Source organism: Chiroxiphia lanceolata, chromosome Z (assembly GCF_009829145.1).
Source record: "Chiroxiphia lanceolata isolate bChiLan1 chromosome Z, bChiLan1.pri, whole genome shotgun sequence".
In the NCBI taxonomy this organism is placed as follows: Eukaryota; Metazoa; Chordata; class Aves; order Passeriformes; family Pipridae; genus Chiroxiphia; species Chiroxiphia lanceolata.
Window position 1 is genome coordinate 23153467 of NC_045671.1, and position 20056 is coordinate 23173522.

General features: G+C 38.1%; 1 protein-coding gene across 11 annotated transcripts in view; it reads right to left on the reverse strand.

Annotated features, from left to right (window-relative positions):
* The window catches only part of FCHO2 (FCH and mu domain containing endocytic adaptor 2), an 82239-nt gene extending 64302 nt beyond the window's left edge, over nt 1-17937 (reverse strand). For all 11 annotated transcript variants that reach the window (XR_004354392.1, XR_004354393.1, XR_004354391.1 and 8 more), the window contains exons 1-5: nt 17823-17937; nt 8567-8658; nt 3489-3563; nt 2179-2320; nt 1943-2095 (exon numbers count right to left, since the gene is read on the reverse strand). Coding sequence is in view for 8 of the 11 variants with exons in the window: in XM_032674853.1 (XP_032530744.1) it covers nt 1943-2095; nt 2179-2320; nt 3489-3563; nt 8567-8658; nt 17823-17849 (489 nt within the window). In the remaining 3 variants the exon portion in view is untranslated. The remainder of the gene's footprint in view (nt 1-1942; nt 2096-2178; nt 2321-3488; nt 3564-8566; nt 8659-17822) is intronic.
* Nucleotides 17938-20056: the final 2119 nt, after the last annotated feature.

The window sequence follows — 20056 nt, forward strand, 5'->3', positions numbered from 1 at the left end:
ATTACAAGTGTAAATTTGCATAGATGCATGACTGAAGAGATGTGACAGTACTGGTTACCTGCTCCTACTGGAAACATTTTTTAAATACTTGCAGAGTATTTAACTATGATCTAATTGTATCTAGGAAGATGCACAAACCAGTAAAAAATGACCTTCCTCCTACACTGCTTCCTCTTTCTCTCTTCTCATGTAGACATCTCTCAGGCTGAACACTTTTTTGTTTCCAAATTAATAAGGACAATGCTACATCTTAAAAACAAGCTTTCCATCAAGTCAGCTTTTCCTACTGAAAAGTTTTAATGTATTTACAAGAATTCAGAAAAATTATACTTTGAATATACTGGCAGGAAAACAACTGCCAACACACATATTTCTGATTCACGTCTAGAATCCAACATCAACTGTTGTTTGAGACAAAAGCTAGGGAGAAAAAAAAGGTTACATTTATATCAATCTGAAACAACTGGAACATGGTGAACAGAATCACTTTTGTCACCAGTGAAAAGGTAATAACCAATTTTATCAAGATAGTAGTATAAAAAGCACAAAGATCATTTTAATAAGCACAAAATCTTACACAGATCAGTTAATGAAAGTGGAAATCAGCAGAGAAATCAAGATTTAATAAATGAAGTTCTAGTTAGAGATGAGGAAATGTGACCTCTTTCCTCTACTAGTTATATTCCTGAAAACAGGAAAAAGTTACAGTGATGTCAGCAGGTCAAGGAAGGTGATCCTTCCCCTCCACTCAGCACTGGCAAGGCCACACCTGCAGTAATGTCTAGTTCTGGGTTGTCCACTGCAAGAGAGACATGGAGGTACTGCAGAGAGTCCATTAAAGGGCAATGAAAACAATCAAGGGACTGAAGCACCTTTCCCATGAGAAAAGGCTGAAAGCACTGAAACTGTTCAGCCTGGAGAAGAGAAGCCTTAGGGAGAATCTTATCTATACATACAAATACCTGAAGGGAGGATAACACAGAGGGCAAAGTCAGGCTCTTTGCAGTGTTGCACAGTGACAGAACCAGAGGCAACGGGTACTAACAGAAAACACAAGAAGTTCCCTCTGAACCTCAGGAAACACCTTTTTCCTGTGAAGGTGACTGAGCCCTGGCAGAGGCTGCCCAGAGAGACTGTGGAATCTCCATCCTTGGAGACACTAAAAAGCCATTTTGATGTGGTCCTGGGTAACTGGCTTGAGGTAGCCCTGCTTGAGCATGGGGGATAGACAGGATGACTTCCAGAGGTCTCTGCCAACCCTAGACATTTTGTACTTCTCTGAATGGATCAAATCCTGCCATAACCCAAGGGCAGTACTAAATACAACATCAAGATACTCATCTCTTGAATTTCTGGTCCATGAAATTGAAACCTTTTAAATTAGCACTGAAAGTATTGATTACATGTTTTTCTTCTCAATGGAACAGACTTCAAATATTTGTGTAATTAGTTACCTTAACCCATAAAAGGGACAACACAATTACTCCTTAGTTCAGTAACAAGGGCACTGACTATTTGTGTCAATCAAACAAAACTGACATTTTATTTTAGGTAATCTAGTAACTAGTGTATCAGAAGAACTTATGAAGGAAAAATTAAGTCTAGGGAAGAAATATCCATACACCACATAAAACTGTATAAGGAAATATAATCAAAAACATAATAGATGCTAAAAAAATTATGCGTGATTTCTGTAAAAGCCATTAAACAATACTACCATATAATGCAGGTAGGTACAAAATAAAGAATTAGAACTGCAGTGTGATTAGAACAGAGAAGGAAGTAAGAATAAACAAAACATCACTGGGTATTCAAAATATCATACACATTATAAAAGTCGCAACTACTACTATTAATTACACTTAACCCTTTCAAAGCATTTTATTAATACAAGGTGAACACATTACTGATTAACAACACAGTTAAAGTAAGACAGAGTTACCTTATCAATTTCTCTCTGTGTTGCTCCTTCCTTTTTCAGGCGGTCTTGTTCCACACACTTTGTATTGTAGTTTTCCTTTGATTTCTGCAAGGCCTGAGTGATACTTTGAATATTTTGCACTGCTTCCAAAGTTCCTGAAACATCCTCTTTAGTCTGCCAAATATCACACGGTTGTCAAAAGCAAATCACTTCAATGTTAACAAGTCATTGGACATGCATAAGAGAAAATTAATAACCTTTTTATAAGCTTTGATTTGTTCATCTCCATACTTGTGAACTTCTTTTATTAGTTCTTGTAATCTCCGCACAAGATCCAAATGACAGCTTGCTAGTTTTTCTGTTGAGGTTTTGAAAACATCCCAAACTGGTGCAAATGTCCTAGATTGAGGAAAATAATACTTAATGTTCATCTGAATTTTTTCTTTTAGTAGGCTTTTTTTTTTAATAGTGTCAAAGGGTAATCAAGAAATTTACAGTTCACTTCAGTTCCTAAAACTGAAACAAACAAACCCCCCAACAACTGCTGTAAATTCATATTAAATATGTTCCAAATGTACTTGGCATCCTATCTACTAATTTTTTATGTTTTCTGTTTTACCCGTATTGACTCTAATTAGTAAAACAAAGCAAAGTTAATTTAATCCTCTCTATTATCAGCATACAACCATACCAAGTGGCAAGATGGTGCAAGAGCAGCTCAAAATAATCTAACATGCAGTAAGTATTTTTATGTATATACTTGAACAGTGAGAACAAATCAGAAATGTATTGGTCAGTTAATTTGTAGTTGTCTTACACCACTGTAGGCGTAAGATTCAGAAAAATATATTGCCAAAGATGGTCTGTTGATCAGTAAAAGAAATTTACTGATCAACAGACTTGAACTGTATGGCACAGGAAGGTGGGATCATTTCTCAGATTGAGATTTCTGTGCTGAATTGACTTCTCTAGATATTCTAAAGATACATTTCTATCTCAATTTCCTGGTTAATGCTGCTAAAAAAAAAATCAATACTAACCATACCCATTAAAGCACTGGTCTAATCTTTCTGATGAAAAATCATTCCTTTTTTTATACTCCGTGTATAAAACTTCCATTAAGCTATGGAATGAATCTATGGAAAAGTCTCATTCTGAACATCTCTGAGGACAGACAGCACTCCAACACCAGAAAAAAACAGAAACAAATAAATTAACTACCACATTTACAGACCATAAGTTCTCTCTTCAAAATAATTTCCATAGGCTTGAGAACACATAACAGAAGTCATACGTCTGAAAAAAACTGTGCCTTAAGCACAGGGGAACAGACAGTTTCTCCATGTTTGGGCTTTGGTCTTTTTATTCATAGTTTTAAAAAACTGTGCTGTCTTAGTTTTTATCATAGCTGCATGATATTTTGCATCGTTACTGAAGAACTAACAATCATTTTTAAAGGTGGCAAAATTATGCTAACCTTCAACATCAGCAATAAAATATTCAGAATCAAATTTAATTCTTAATAGGTATGCAGATATTTATTTCTCTCTTATGTACACTTACTTACCCAAGTTGAGTGTAATTGCTTGCTGATTTGGCTAGTTTTGTCATTGACCTTGAATATGTCTCCTCTATTGTAGCCCTGACAAAGAAAACCATCAAAAGCATAACTGAAATTTTGAAGACATTTGAAGAGAGTTGAAATTCTAAAGGTACAAGACAGAGGACTTTTTACTTTAGCTGAAAATTACTCCATTTTAATGACCCCTCAAAATCTCTATGAAAAATTACATTACTATATTTAAAAAAATAATCTAAGAACCTTGTGACAGAACATTATAGGGAACAGAACAAGTACAACATAGGAACTGAAGACTTGAAGAAGACCATTCCTTCCTTCCTGTTTGCTGTTCTCAACTGCTTTTAATATTCTTTAGTAACAGACAGAATGAAGTGTCATAACAATCACCTGTCTAGCACTGTCTAAGCAGGAGAGACTTACACAGCAACAAAATAAAATATATTTGTAATGAAAATATCACAATAAACAAACTGAATGCTTACTGAGCAATCATATTAAACAAAATGAGGTCTTGTCTACTCTTGTTGTAGGGGGGGTTGTTTATTCCTTTAAATTCTTTGCATAGTGATATCTGAGTTTGGAAGCCAAAAAACATGCAGTGGTAAGTCTTGTGTTCTACTTTTTATACTCATTTTTAAAGAAGGTTGTCTCAGTACATTCAGATTTATTTTGGAAAATTTCTTCCCTACACAAAGTTTTATTATATTTTCCTTCATTTGAACACATAATTTCACCTGTCTTGCAGAGATGTAAAATCCATGGGTCAGCACAGATTTCCTCCTTAGAGCCTCTGCTGGGGCAACTGACATAGAATAACCTATTGCAGCAGTGACTGTGCAAGTCCTTCCTCACCCTCCTATTATTAAAGACACACAGTATTTTCTACCCTAAACCAATATTCATTATGTAGCACCAACTTAGATTTAGAAGCATCCTGGATTTCAGTAAATACTGTAATTGCCTTTTTTTGAAAAGCTTGAAGCAATTTCTTTCCTGCGCCATAATACCTTTACACAGGGAGAAAAGAGAATAAAAAAGGGAAATGAAAAATTCACCCCTCTCTCAAGTTACAGCACGACTATAATCTAAGACAAAGGTTTTTATCTCTCCTGTACAGCAATGCTTTCCAAGCAAAAAAGAATTGTCTTGTGAAAATATGTAACAAAGCAGCAGTAGTCACCTGAGACAGAGAGGCATGTATTAAAACCTTCCAAAATAACTATGCTATTAGTTGAAAATCAATTTGGAAAAGGGGATTAAATTGTAATATGTAATAAATAAATTACATTTTAAATATCATCTAGTGTGAAGTTATTCACCACAAAAAAAAAAAGTCAATTAACTTTCAATTAATTTTATCCTACTTCCACATATGAACATAACTTTGATTAAGTTTAAATTTCCAAGGTTTGGAATTCTTGCTTAGTGTACAGCAGCAAGAACATACACACCAAGCAGAGGCAGTGTTTGTTTTTTTTTTTAATTACCACAATGACTTATTTATCCTCCTTATTTTTTAAATACAAGAATTCTGACCAAAATTCACATCTCTTCCTTGGACCAATTTACAGCACACTTACCTGAGCAAACTTCACAAAACTGGAGTTCCGTCATTTACCACACAACATCAACATACATCCATTATAAACACCAGCAACTAGAAGATGCTGTTACGGACCAGCTGGGATATATATTTACATTTGTCCTATCAACTGACTTTCCAGAGCACTCTTGACATACAGGTAACACACTATGAACTCCTTATATTAAAAAAATTAAAATAATTTTCACCCATTTGAACATCTGTCTTTGCTTGAGACTTGCTTAACATTTAAAAGTTAAATGGGAATATATGCATTGCCAATTTCATCTGATCTAGAAGATTCTTTTTACAATGTTTATAGGCAAGTGGTACAGAAAAACATTAAAAAGTCTACTGGAGAAAAGCCAACATATTCCTGTTCCTATTTGGCTCCTAGATGAGCAGAGTGGTTTCTTACATATAAACAGTTTAGATACTAAATACACACAAAAACAAGATAGCTCACCTACAAAATCTTCCCAGTATTTAAAGGGAAAACACCTATGTGGGCAGCCCAACCTTCTTATTTTCACTCCTTTAAAACCCCAAAATTTTTACATGCTTTATCAAGAAAGCATAGCCTTTACATTCAAGGCCAGGTTGGATCGGACATGAACAACCTGGTCTAGTGGAAGGTGTCCCTGCTGTCCCTGCCCACGGCAGAGGGGTTGGAATTAGATGATCTTTAAGGTCCCTTCAAACTATTCTGTGATTCTAACAAAAGGTATCTCTCTTCTAGCAGATTGATAACCTGTCCCCCTCCCCAATACTGAGCAGACTGTCTGCCTTTTCTTTCGGATGACATGCTCCTGAACCACAGATCCTACTGTCTTTCAGTTCTTTTAGTACTTGACCAATAACAAATACTCAACAGCAAAACTGAAAAAGTGAAAATTGAATTGGTATTGACTCACTGAACACAGACAAAGAGGAAAATCTCTGCTCCTTCTAGGGATATCCACTAGGAATAGTAGATACAGCATAGAAATATTATTACAAATTAATACACTTCAAACACTTTTGTTTTTCTCAAAGAGAACAACTTTACAATCTCAGAATGGTCTTACAGAAATTTTGAGAGAACATTCTTAAAAAAGAAATCCTTATGCTAACTATAATTAAAAAAAGTTATCCAATATCTTATACATTTTTTCCTTTTTTTCATTACTAATCCTGGAGAAAAGGAAACAGTATGCTTACCTAATTAGGCTACACACAACTAAGCAGCAGTTTAGTTACTTGTTCTGAACAGCACAAGTAACAGAGATGGGCTTCATATAGACATGTCTCCTTTGTGCCCTAAGCAGTCTGTACATCCAAACACAGCGCCAAGAACATGTAACTTGTTAAAAGTATCACCAAAAACTTGGATCTGCCTCTACCTATTCAACAGTTCTCAGTTTTCACTCTCTTATATCTCCACTTATAAAAAAAAAAAAAAGGCAAAAAAGCTGATGTGTCAAAAGGCATGGAAGGACAGATGTGAAGTTCAAATTTATATAAGTTTAGTTTTCATAGTGAAGGGTTCAGGAAATCAGGTACACAAAAGTCAGAGCATAAAAACAACAGAGCATAAAATCTCAGTGACTCCTAATAAATGTTGCCCATCCACTTAACATATTTCTAGCAGAAAACAGTACTATAAAACAACATTTAGACTATAATCTGCAAAACAAAGAGGGGAGCAGATAATTGTGTGCAACATCTCAATTTCTTTGCAATAAACAAATATGCAAAATAGATCATGGACAAGACAACTGGACCATTGTAAAATACTGCTGAAATACTGTGCAATCAAATTTCTTTTTGAGACCAAGAATTTGACTCGTGAAAAAATGTGTCCTACTCAACCATTTTAATCTCCTAGGATGTTGACTGACATCCCACAATAACTTCACAATGGCAGCAAAGGGCTTCACTGCCTAGATGTATCTTCCAAAAGGTTTTAGTATAGTGAGGACACCAAATTTTGACGTGTCTCCATTTCTCTGAAACTAAACTGTATGCCATAAACTACTGGTAGCTTAAGCTGTGACTGATCAGTGATTCATCCCCTCACTTGAAAAGAAGTATCTATTCGTTACTCAATTGGTTTTTTTTAATTGCGGCCTGGTACACTCAGATGTGGCAGTAAAAGAGGTTTGAAGAATACTACATGGAGGTTTAATATCCTGATGGGAGAAGGTCATTGGAAAGGACTAAACTTAGTGCTTATGGTCTGCATCACTGACAGATGTTTTCCACTCCCAGGGACTCGCTCTTAAGGAACTATACTGCAGTCTTATCAAATAAATTCCAGGGTAGCACTAAAATTCTAGCGAATCTCAGTGAGCTAACATGAACTGAATTTTTTTAACAAATCTTACCAAAAATGCTGTAAGATGGCTGCATATCTTTTTGGCACATCCTGATCCATGCACAGGAAAAAACATTTCTTGACTTCTCACTGAAGGATAATGTATTCCTACATAGTCATTAGTCTTCAGAAGTTATTTAAATGCATGCTTAAATGAGGAAAAAAAATTTTCCCCTTCTTGACAAACCACAAGAACTACTTAGCAGAAACTTGGGCCAAAATGTTTTAATATGTGCAAGTTTGTGAAGCGTTTAGCATTTCATACTACTTGTGAACAATGTGATATCCGTCTGCTCAATCCAACAGAGGATTTCACTGGAATCCTGTGTGGCTTCATAATGCATTCTCTGAAATCAGGGCTTCTTAAAACACAAGATTACTTGGGTTGTGCCCTCCTCAATCAGTCCCTTGTGAGTATTTTCCATGTGTTATCTAGTGTCCGTAACTGAAAGAAGACAAAATCCTGAAGCAAACATGCAATCAATTTCCTTCAGAAAGGAAATTCTTATGTTCAGCACAGCAGAAGCACTCTTCTTTCAAAAAGAACTAGAAAAAGCACTGTTTTGGAACTTGTCACATTTTCAGATTTCAGTCTTGTTCCTTCCATTTCAGAGAAGAACCTGTGTTATTTTCTTCATGCTATTTTCCTGTCCCTACATATCACTCTCTTTTCTTTAACAAACCTATTCTCTCAATATCTGAAAGTATAATTTTTTAAAGATTATACTAGCAGTTGCTATAATTCTGCATCTCTAATCAAAACCTCTGTAAAATTGATAATTTTTGCAACTTTAAATTATCTTTTTCCTTCCAAACAGGATGAAAAATTTCGAATAATTTAAATAAATTGCTGGACAACTAATGTGACACTTCTAGACTTTTACTCTAGTTTTTTTAATGAAACCTGGAAAATTAGAAGGTTGTTATGAACTGGTGCTCAGCTGGTCCCTATTCAGTTCTAAGTGAATGGAATAAATATAGATATTCCTGTAGGATATAAGAGATATATTAAAATTATAATTGATTTTTACATATTTTGCACATTACTGTTAAAACGCAATGATAAACAATAGAAACCACAAATATTATATTAAAGACCTGGGATTACCAAGGATGAATACTTACCTTTCTCTTATAAAGTCTGCTAAGTCTTTTGTGGACAAATGTCCGTGTTTCATGTTGTGATAGAGGACATCAAAGCCATTGTTCCTTTCTCCCTAAAGATAAATAGAAAGCAGAACTATGAAACACAACGTGTTTGAACTTAGGCATTTTAATAACTGCTCAAGTTTCATCAAGTGAATTATTTCTAATGCTTCAGCTTTTTAAAAACTGCTGTTAGTTCCCACTAATCCCATAAAGGTAAGCCAAACTAAAATCACCTCACAGCTACTACTACCCATCTATCACATATTTGTTGACTATATCACAAGTATTGAGGCCATGTTGCTGAGAACACAGCTGCGATGGGCAGGGCACGTCTCAAGGATGAAGGACCACCGCCTCCCTAAGATCCTGCTTTATGGTGAATTTGCCACCGGCTGCCGCATGAGAGGAGCCCCGAAGAAAAGATACAAGGACTCCCTGAAACAACATCTCAGCCTTGGCCATATTGATCAACATAACTGGTCTACTCTGGCCTCCAGTCGGGAGGCCTGGAGACACACCATCTATAACACTGCTGATGCCTTTGAGAAAGCACGCAGGATCACTCTCGAGGAGAAAAGACAACGCAGAAAGAATCATGCCTTAGAGAATACGCCACCTAAGGAGTCTTTCTGCTGTGCCTTTTGCAACCGGACATGTCTATCTCATATTGGCCTTTTTAGCCACCAACACACTTGTGACAAACGTGGGTAGAGCCCTTCCCAAATCTTCGTTCGCGAAGCCCAGCCATGACGATGATATTCAAAGCCATTTCTTTTGTAGATTTCTAGTAATCTTGTATTCTTTCACGAAGTACTGTACTATCTTTTCATTCTTTTATATCTTCCATTATTTTCCATGAACTGAAATTCACACTTAGAGACCACTAGATATCCTGTTTCCCCAATACATCACACTTCATTTATCTTCCTCTGCTTTTTATAAAAAAAATCACTAATCTCTTCCTTCTAACAAAAAGTTTTCCTTTTTCTGTTCTTAAGTTTTAAAACATTTTCCAGTGAGTAAGGCATACCTCAGTAATAAAAGTGAGACACTGCCCTAAACACTGATTAATAAACTCAGTCAGATTATGACCTCTGGTACTATGGTGAATTTCCACCTGACAGAAGAATGCAACAACAGAAATGAGAGGAAGGAGACACAAGACACAGCATAATAGCACTGCTACTATAAAAGTTTTCCTGTCAAACTATCCATTCCCCTCCTCTCTTCCAGAAGGTTCAGATCTATAATGCTGCTCCTACAAAAGATACAGAAGCATGCTGTAATGGAAACTGCATGCGTGTTCCGAGTGGAAGGGAAAGAAGACTAGGATGGGATAGGATGGAATGGAATGGAATAGATTATTTCAGCTGGAAGAGATCTACAGTCATCATCTCACCCAACTGGCTGACCACCTCAGAGCTGACCCAAAGTTAAATCATGTTGTTAAGGGCATAGTCCAAATGCCCCTTTAAAGACTGACAGGCTTAAGGCATTGACCACCCTCTCTAGCAACCCTGTTCCAGTTTTTGATTACCCTCTCAGAGTAAAGGAATGCTTCCTAATGTCCAATCTGAATCTTCCCTGGCACAGTTTTCAACCATTCCTATGCATCCCTATCACTGGATTCCAGGGAGAAGAGACGATCATGTCTCTCCCCGCTTCCTCTGCTCAGGAAGCTGTAGAAAGCAATGAGGTCACCCTCAGCCTCCTTTTTTTTCCAAACTACACAAGTCCAAAGTCCATAGCAGCTCCTCACAGGACATGCCTTCCAGCCCTCTTACCAGCCTTGCTGCTCTCCTCTGGATGCATCTAAGTATTTTCACATCCTTAAAATCCTGGACTTTTCACAAAGGCAGCTCTATATTGTCAGTGAGACGAGTCTGAGAATTTGGTCATATACCCTTCCAAACATTTCTGTCTGTTCAGTTCTGCAAAAATTTGTTTGTCTAGCCAAAGGCAAACCTGATAAGGGAAATTATACAGCTGAAAAATAAACTGGCAAATAAAAACAAGGAGCACTGATCCAGATCACTACAAGGACACGAACAAGCTGCACTGCTCAGCCAAAGAGGTGGGAGCAAGGAGAAGAAGGTATGCAGGAATCTGCCATCTTAAATAAGTAGAAGCAGTCATGGGTGGATAGAAGAACTTCACAGTAGCCATGGTATTAAGTCCACTTCCGCGAAGCTGCAAATTGCCTTAAAGGATACCATACACAGACATATAAATTTACAAATAACAGATAACTGAAGGCAATTTGATTCAGATTACTAGTCAGGATTATTTGCTTTACTTCTTCCAAGCACTGGGGAAAGCAAAACCAAACAAAGAGAAAAAAAACCCCTATAAAATCACAGTTCCTAAGATTGCAGTAAGTTGTAACCCGAAAAAGTGCATAAAAATTCAGATCAGTTTGGCGTGAGTGTAATTACAGTCTGTAAAAAGTACAAGCAGTGTAAACAGAACACATTAAATAGAGCAAACTCTAAAAGGACTATCTACAGAGCAAGGCTTTACCAAGACTAATAAATAAAAGTATAAGAACACCAATTAGTAGAAAATGTAATATCTTTTTAAATGTTGTTTTACTCTTTGAAGTACCAGTTTAAATAGTTTCACTCCCCTTTTGCTCCTATCTAAACATTTTTTCTTGTAGTTTGAAGCCCACAATAACTTTGAATACTGGTACACTAACTTATTAACTTCATGCAGTTAATCAATATAAACCCTGAATGCCACTGCACTATAATTAAGACTTCACCAATGCTTTCAATTAGAATACAGAATATAATTCTTATTAAACTACTCCAAAGTTGTTACTCTGCTGAAATTTAGAGATAAGCATTTACAAGTAATTATTAGGCATTTCTTCCAGAAAAACTAATAAAATTCTCCTTTATGAAATGTTCTTTGCTGTAAAGTGTTTATTCTTTCTAAACCAACACGGTCAAAATGCACTGAACATAGGCCACTTCTCAACTTTTTGTAATGGGGCCTTTTCTACACTGGAGGTCCATAAATTTCCTGTCACTTTAGAAATGCAGGAAGAGTAGCTTAGCCATGACCCAGTCTCTGGCTGCAGCCCTTCTGATAAACTGTCAGAAATGTAACTGTGCAAATCTTTAGAGAATGGAACGAACCAAAACAACCAATTGCCATCATTATCTTGTTCCCAAACTGTAACTGAAGGTTACTGCAAAGGAAGTAATTTTTCCACTTCAATTAGGTTTTTTAATCAGTCCTGCTCTTGTTCCTGACTTCACATAAAACAGTAGAAAGCATGACAGAGAATCAGAACAGATACTGTTCTTAATTAAAATAAATCCCTTGAAAGCCATATTCCTTATACATTATCAATAGTTATCAGAGCTTAAGAGTCTATGTGCAAAATACATTAAAGTTTCAACAAAACACCAAGCTACAAGCAGGCACCCAGATTTGAGGGCTCATGGGGTTTAAGCCTGGCACAACTAAAAAGACATAGCCTCACATATAATGTGAAGTACAACCTATCTGACCAATATCAGGCTCTACCTAAAAGCATAAACATCCAGACTTCAAAACTCTTTTACATGATCAACAGTTCTGATGACTAACCTGATGACAATGTTACTCGTTTGGAGACACGTGTACCTAAGCCAAATTAAGTACAGTATCTCAGTGCAGATATTTTTCTGCTTTAGGAAAAGCTATACAACATATTCACGGTTTCTCCATTCAGTAGTTATGTTTGTGAAGAGCAGCAACTAGAGTTATTTTGTATTTAACATTTATATTGTATATGTGGTGGCTAAGATGAAAAGTTGTTCAATTTACAAAAGCCAACTATTTATTCTCTTGCATACACACAGGCCATAAACACTGTGTTTTGGTTGTTTTTCCTCAACAGTTCACCTCCCCACACGTACTGCACAGAATTCTGTCCACTGAAATTGTGTGCCTAGACACTTCTTCTTCATTGGGTGTTTTTACCTGCTCTTTTCTAGGGGCAACAGTACAGCTGTGATCACTAAAAGACCAGTACCGGCCTACTTAAAAATAAATTAATGCAGCACATAGTAGAAGGAACTGGTGAAACCTTCCACTCCCATTCAGAAGCAGTTACCATCCACTGCTATAACAGATAGACAGCGAAGTCAGATGAATATTCTTCTACAAGTTGCATATCAAAGAAAGAGGATTCTCTGTTGTCATGTATAACATCAGGTTCTATGTAACAGACTTCCAGATCAGTTTGACAGACGATTCTGAGTGTCATTCTGCAGGTAAACCACCATCTGGTGAGGATGATCCTGTCATTACTCAACAGAAAACAACTGTAAAACTGCCTATGAGAATGCAAAATAAGTGGTCCATATAGGCAACATTTAATTACTCTGAAGTTCATTAGCAGTTTTCTCCTTCTTTCTCAGAGCTAACAAAACCTCTTCAGAAGTTGGTGTTCTTGTTGAGGTTTCCTATTATATCCTGCTGTAAGAAAGCTCTTTTGTATCTACAGCACAGGTGTCCCCTGACAGCAGTCCGTAGGAGGAAACAGAACTCCAAATGCAAGTAAACACCTCACTTAAATAAGCCTACAATGAAGCACTACTGACCAACCTGACACACAAAACAAATTAAAGTTACAGAAAGCAAGGGCAAGCAGTCCTTCCATTTCCCTTCATCAAGAACTAGTTGCAATGATTTCCTCATGGAAATGAAAGTAGCCCTGTCAGCAAATGTGAACTCAGAAACCAGCATTTCCATGGCTTGTGCATAACAGGAAACAGATTACAGGAACTGTGTTCCACCGAACTACTTGAAATACTTTTAAAAATTTTAAGAATATGTTTGTTGCAATAAAAGTGATTCTGAATTTAAAACCTACATTTAGTAAAGTAGCCAGAAATTTCTGGGCAATCTGCAGTAGCATTTATTTCCTATGTTTCTAAATCAATTTGAGTGCAAGAACTATCTCCTCTGGATCAAAACTGTTCAACATTAACATCTATTAGTGTAAAAAGCTTATATTCTGTTAAAAGCACTTTCTATTTACCCAGTTCCTATGAGGGTGACCCTAAAGTTCCCATTACTGATCAGATACTGAATTCAGGGATATGTAAACTCATTTTAGATACTCTGAAAAACACTGTTGTCATTTTTTTTTAGACTGTGACTCCTTGCTGCAGTTTCAAATCAGTAACATGTGTTTCATGCTCTCTACCTAGATAATGATTTATTGGACCCTGCACAGAGAAAACATTCCTGTGTTTAATCTTATGTGTGTTACATTTCTGAAAGCTATCTATTAGTAAATTTCAAAGTGTGAGTGTCTGAAAAAGCTGTAAAAAAACTCGGAGTATTGAAAAAAAGCAGTCACCTGATGCTTACAGATGCAACATATCTTCTTTAGTTCTGGAAGTTTTGAGAAGATTGAATACAAAAGCAACCTGGCAATTTCACTTTCCTTCTTCCAGCTTCAATATATTAAATAAAGATCAGCTCCAGAGAAGCTGTACATATATGAGAAAGGACAGATATTTTCCTCCATAAACAGACAACTAAAAATATTTTCTAACAAATAGATGGAAAGATGGCAACTCATGCTAGATGCACACATGCACAGGAAGGAGACTAAGCAAATATTGCACAACAGCTCAGAGCATCCAGCTGTATGCCAAGTAGGAGAGTAATGCTGTGTAAACATATGAACGGAACTACAGATGTCAGCCTGACAAGTCTCAGTGTCACTCATATACTCACACGTTTGTAGGAAAATACATTTTACCCTTAATAGAACAAGTCTCCTTGCAAAGCTAGGATTATTAAACCTAGATACTGCCAGCCTTTACATGTTACAAAAGCTCCTGAAAAAAATGAATCCTCCACACAGCTATTCTAAGAAGTTACAAGTAACACAACCAATTCAAAAAAATAAAAGAAATTCATCAAAGCCAATATGAACATACATTTTTATATCCCAGAACTTCCAGAGTTACCAAGCACAGAATTACACAGAAACCAGTTTCAACTATACACAGAACTTCCAACAGTTTAATCAAATTAATTTTAAACTATTCATAAACAAACACTGACTGGTTTGGAAGGGGCTTATTTTTCTGACTTGTTAATAGTAATTCTATTAAACTATGTCAAAAGCATCATCTGCACCAGTCAGTTTAAATACAATGTCAAAACTTAAGCAATGTTTTCTGTTAAGGAAACAGTAAGTCAACAATAAAGAACACTTTCTATTCTACAGTACCAGTCTGAGTGTACTCAAAGCAACAAAATGCAGCAATGTTCAGTGGAAACAGCTTATAATAGTGTTACCTTGAAGGTACAATATTGTTTTGATTCAGCACATACATAGCAGCAAGCACACAATGTTTTATGACAACATCCTAATTAGGAATTGGGAATGTCTGGCCACGTGACTTGTATGCCTAAAATTCAGTCATAAGAATCAAAGCCATTTATAGCCTGTACTACTACTTCATAACTTTTGATACCCAAAAATACCCTCCTGACTTTGAAAACCGCTGCTTTAGACTGCCGCGCTCCTGTAGCGGACTCCTGCATTTTTCAAGAGATAGTAAAATTTTTCAAGAGACAGTACAGGCCTCTGTACTTCAGAGTCTTATCTGTCAAGGACCTCTTACGAAGACTCCTTGCTAAGAGATGATAGGCCCATAAAATATTCAATTTTCTTACATCCTCTAACAACAACACATGCAACTATTCAGACACTTCTAAAAGCAATGCAAGAGGAAAACCTCACCATAAGCTTTAAGACTGTTACAACAAAGAAGGTAAGATTTGTTTTGTTTACACGAGTACTTTCAGCAAGACGACAGCTTAATCAGTATGTAAGAATTGATACATTCACATATTTGTCCCTCTTCTTTTCTGAAATCATTTAAGACAGTCAAGTCTCTGATGTCTTTTCCTATCAGCTACAGCAAATTACCAAATCAAGGGAAAGCACCATACAGCTCAAGATCCAGACTTCCATTTCCAATGAACAATTTCAGCTGCACACTGCTGACAGCATGCATGTCAAATATTAATTATGTTTTGGATTCATTTTCACATCAGTACTTAAAAAAGCCTGATTATTCGATTTCATAGGCGACGTAAATATTTTACCTGGTGTCACTTAGAAGGGTAAGGCAAAAGCAAGAAATAAAAGACAATTCTTCGTAAGTTCTACACACTACCACGTTCCTTTCTCCTTACACATTTCTCTTCATTTTAATCATCTAGAATTTTTAGTCATTATGCATTCAGTGCATTTTAACATTCTTATTTCCATCGTAACTTTCTCACCACAATTCAAAGCCTATAGAGACTGTGTCCCAAGTCTTTCAAAGCACAGCAGTAGCGATACTGAACAATAACCTATTATGAAAAGTGAGTAGAAATGGAGAAGCCTTATGATTCAAAATGCACAAACTTCTAATTTACACCTAGTTTTGCCGACATATAGAAACTCAATACTTTAAGACTTTACAAATCCATCACTACAGTTAATCTTGAAAGACACTTACCCACAAGAGTGAAGAAGGAATATTACCCGTTCCTTTTAATTTTACTTCTACACAAAAGAAAACCCTGCTCAGGTATTACAAAAGTTTCTTGGTTAAGTTTTGCAAGTTAGGATCCTGTCTAATGTCTTTGTTGTCACTGCAATACAAACAAGAACACATCTTGTTCTACCTTATGTCATTTTTGGAAGCAGGAGAAAAATGTGCAGTAATAGAAGAAATTGCCCTTCTCCTGGCACGCACTGATGACCCACGCTAGGAGTTTTAGTAACAGAGCTAAAAGGCAGAGACTTTGCAGAGCAGAAAGAGAGGATGGGAATTTTGGGTAGATGTCTACTTCCTCATATTTGCCAATAGGATTTCTGAAGACACAGACAGGGAAACAGAACACATGGGAATGGCCTGCTGTCTTTAACGATTTAACAAAATGACTAATTAACAAAATAAAATACAATTGATCAGACAAATAGTTAAATGAACGTACCATAGTACTTAACATAGTTTAATAGAAAAGTGTTTGATTTCCATTGCGATAGCTGAATAAACAACTGCTACTTTACTTTGATCTTAGGTGGAAATAGTAACTTTTCCAATGAGAATGCATCTTCTTATATAAATTTTCTTTTTAGGAAACATAAAAATTTTTTGCATTAGTTTAATACTGATCTCCCACACTGAGGCTGCAAATTAAACAGATTTTGTATACCAAGAGAACAGATCTAACATTTTGTTTCATTAAATTTTAATAGTATGTTGAGAGCAAAACGAAAGGAGTCAAAACTAAATACAAAGCTGCAAATAAAACATAGATTTGAACTATACCCTATATTCAAGAATAGTGTATTATAATTGTGAAAATAGTTTTCCCTAAACTTTAACTGTTGCTTACACTGAAAAAGCAAACATGTAAAAGTTATTTTTCTGTCACTTCAGTCTCAACAAATAACAATTTTTATGTTTCCCTTATTAGTTGGTAGAGAGGCACATAAAAAAACCAAACATGTAAAGAACTAGCAACTTTGCAAACGCATAGTTTAGCTCTTCATCCATATGTATCTACCCACTTAAAAACACGCATATTTCCGCAGAGATGACTTATAAAATCGCGTGTCCGGAGCCAACGGGAAAGCCTGTTGTTTCCCTGGACGGCTGGTGCTTGGGCTGTAGCTCCTCACGGGCAAAGGAGACGAGCGACGGTCTACAAGCGCGGAGCGTCGAGGGGCGGCTCTGCCTTGGCACGGCACAAACGCGAAGCTGCTACAGCCAGTGCTGCTCCCCCGCACAGCAGAGACCGTGACAGCCCAGGGCACACCCAGGCATCGCCGTGCCCGCCAGAAACAGACCCCCGAGCACACAGTCGCGTCTGCGCATCCCTCGGCCCAGCGCCCCGCGGCGACCACCCATCCCATCCCGCCCCTCTCCCCGCCGTCTCTCCGTAGCGGAGCCCGAGCACGGCGGGGCAGTGGCGGCGGTGCCCTTGCCCTGCCATGGGCTCCAGGTCCTCCTCTGCCGCACGGCCCTGTCCGGGTGCGGCGGGCGCAGGGGGCGGCGGACATGAGCCCCTCGCCGCCAGGCCCTGGCCCAGTCCCGGGGGGTGGCGTAAGAGCCGAGGCTGCTCCCGCAGGGGGACCGCGGCTGCCCGGCGCCGCGCCCTGCCAGTTCCGCCCGCGGCGCGGCGGCACCGGCCCGCGGCGCCCACCTACCCAGAAGCTCTCCACGAAGTACGCCATCCTTCGCCGCCCCGGCAACACCGGCGAGCCCGGCCGTGGCCGCCGCAGCCGCCGAAGGAAACGGGCGCCGCCGCCGCGCTCCGCCCTTCCCGTGACGGAGCCGCCGCTGCTCCGGCCCGCCCCAGCCCCGCGCCTGCGCCCCGCCGCCGCCGCTCCTGCGCAGGCGCGGCCGCTCTGGCAGCCAGAAATACGGGGCGCCATCTCGGGAGGGTGGCGATTTGAGGTGCCGGCCTGCAGCAACACGGACGCAGCTGTAGAGGGCAGGCTCGGAAACCTCCAGCAAACCACCCCACACCGTATGGAGTAACCACTAGGGAACGGCTACACTGAGTGCCACGGTGCACGGAGGAGAGGAGACTCTCCTGTTTGAAGGTTCTTCACCCAGAGGGTGGTTGGGCACTGGAACAGGCTCCCCAGGGAAGTGGTCACAGCACCAAGCCTGACAGAGTTCAAGAAGCTTTTGAACAATGCTCTCAGGTACATGATGTGATTCTTGGGGATGTCCTTTTCAGGGATGAGTTGGACTTGGTGATTCCTGTGGGTCCCTTTCAACTCAGAATGTTCTGTGATTCTGTGAAGTGGCTTCACAGCCAAGCCTTGTTCCAGCCAAGAAGGGTAAGGTCCTTCAAAGCAGGTGATGATGACCAGTCCTGCAGGGAATGTTACTGATAAAGCATAGTGTACCCTCCTAACTGCATCCTCCCACAGGATTTTACAGTTCTAGTCGCATGGTCCTAGGAGAGATGCACCTTATCTAAAGCCTAAGTGTGAGAAACTCTGATTCATCTTCTTCAATGACAGTTCAGTCTCCAGACCCTTCATTGATTCGGGATTATTAGCCAGCAGGGGTGATGCCAATTGTTGATCCAGAACATGGAGCCACTTAAGTGCCACCTGTGGCCAGTCTGTACCTGAAGTGCTCCTTTTCAGTGTGTATATATACTCTTTATGGCAGAGTCAGTACGACTGGGCTCTTTCTGGGACCCCAAAGAGTTCCTGTTCTATCGCAATGAGGTGATTCATTGCCCAAAACAGCAGTTAGTTTTTCATTATTGACTACAATTAGAGGACCAGGTCTAAGCAGCAATATGACGGGCTGCAGCTCATTGTTCAGTGCAAACCTGCTTTATCCCAACTTGATCTACGGTTATGTCAGCACAAAGTTTTATCCAAGATACAAAAAGTAAGACGCTGATATTCTTTGCTGGGTGTTCAAGGGGCTCTGACAGAAACCCTATTAGTTCTGGTTTGAAAAACCTCACCTGTCTTCAACTTAATACTGATGGGTTTTGTACTTTGTTTGGTAAGTTATTAGGTAAGGGATAGATCAGAACAATGAAGTCATCATTGAAGGCACCTGATGAATTCACCAACTTCTATCAAATTTATGCTAAGTAAAGACTTCCATGAAAGAAAATAGTTAGGAAAAATGTAGTTCAGAAGTTTACGGAGCTATAGAATTTCATCTACTTTTACCAAAGATACTTTCATGGAAGATGAACAATATCTTTCTGAACTGGTATTACAGTTATTAGTGAATGACTGTAGCTCTAGTCCATCACTTCCTGTAGTTCCAAGGTGAGTTTAGAAGTTCCTTTCTTTCTAGCAGTGTTCTCCCAAAGTTCCAGTATATGCAAAACTTGCATATAAGATAAAAAAAAGAATAAATAATCCAAATAATTGCCAAAAATAAATTGGATTATTACATTATTCAATGTAATTATGTCGTGTCAAAGAGCCAGTTGACATTTAGAGTTCTTAATAAGTTAAAAAAGAGTAAGAAACTGACTGACGTAAAATAAATACTCTAACACTGCACTTAATTTTTAAAGAGGATCTGAAGAAGCAGATGGAGGTGGAACCATTTTATATACCATATATATATTTCATTTACTAGATTGAGGATATGCCTTGAAACATGCACTTTCTTTCTTTATTGTCTTTGCTAAAAGAACTACTCAAATTTTTCTCCCAAACAATCTTAAGATTGCCTTAAAGCTAGGCTAGGCCCTTTTCTGAAATACATGCAAAAACTGAAACTGTGGTCTGATGAGAGAAAACTGGTGAGGTTTTGGCCTGCATTACACTTTTAGGTAGAATGGGTGTCTCTAATGTAATTTCTAAGTTTAAGATTAAAAAAAAATTGTGCACAGAGTTATAGCCATGTTATTACAGTAAGAGATCAACTGAATTTCTTTCAACTCGGT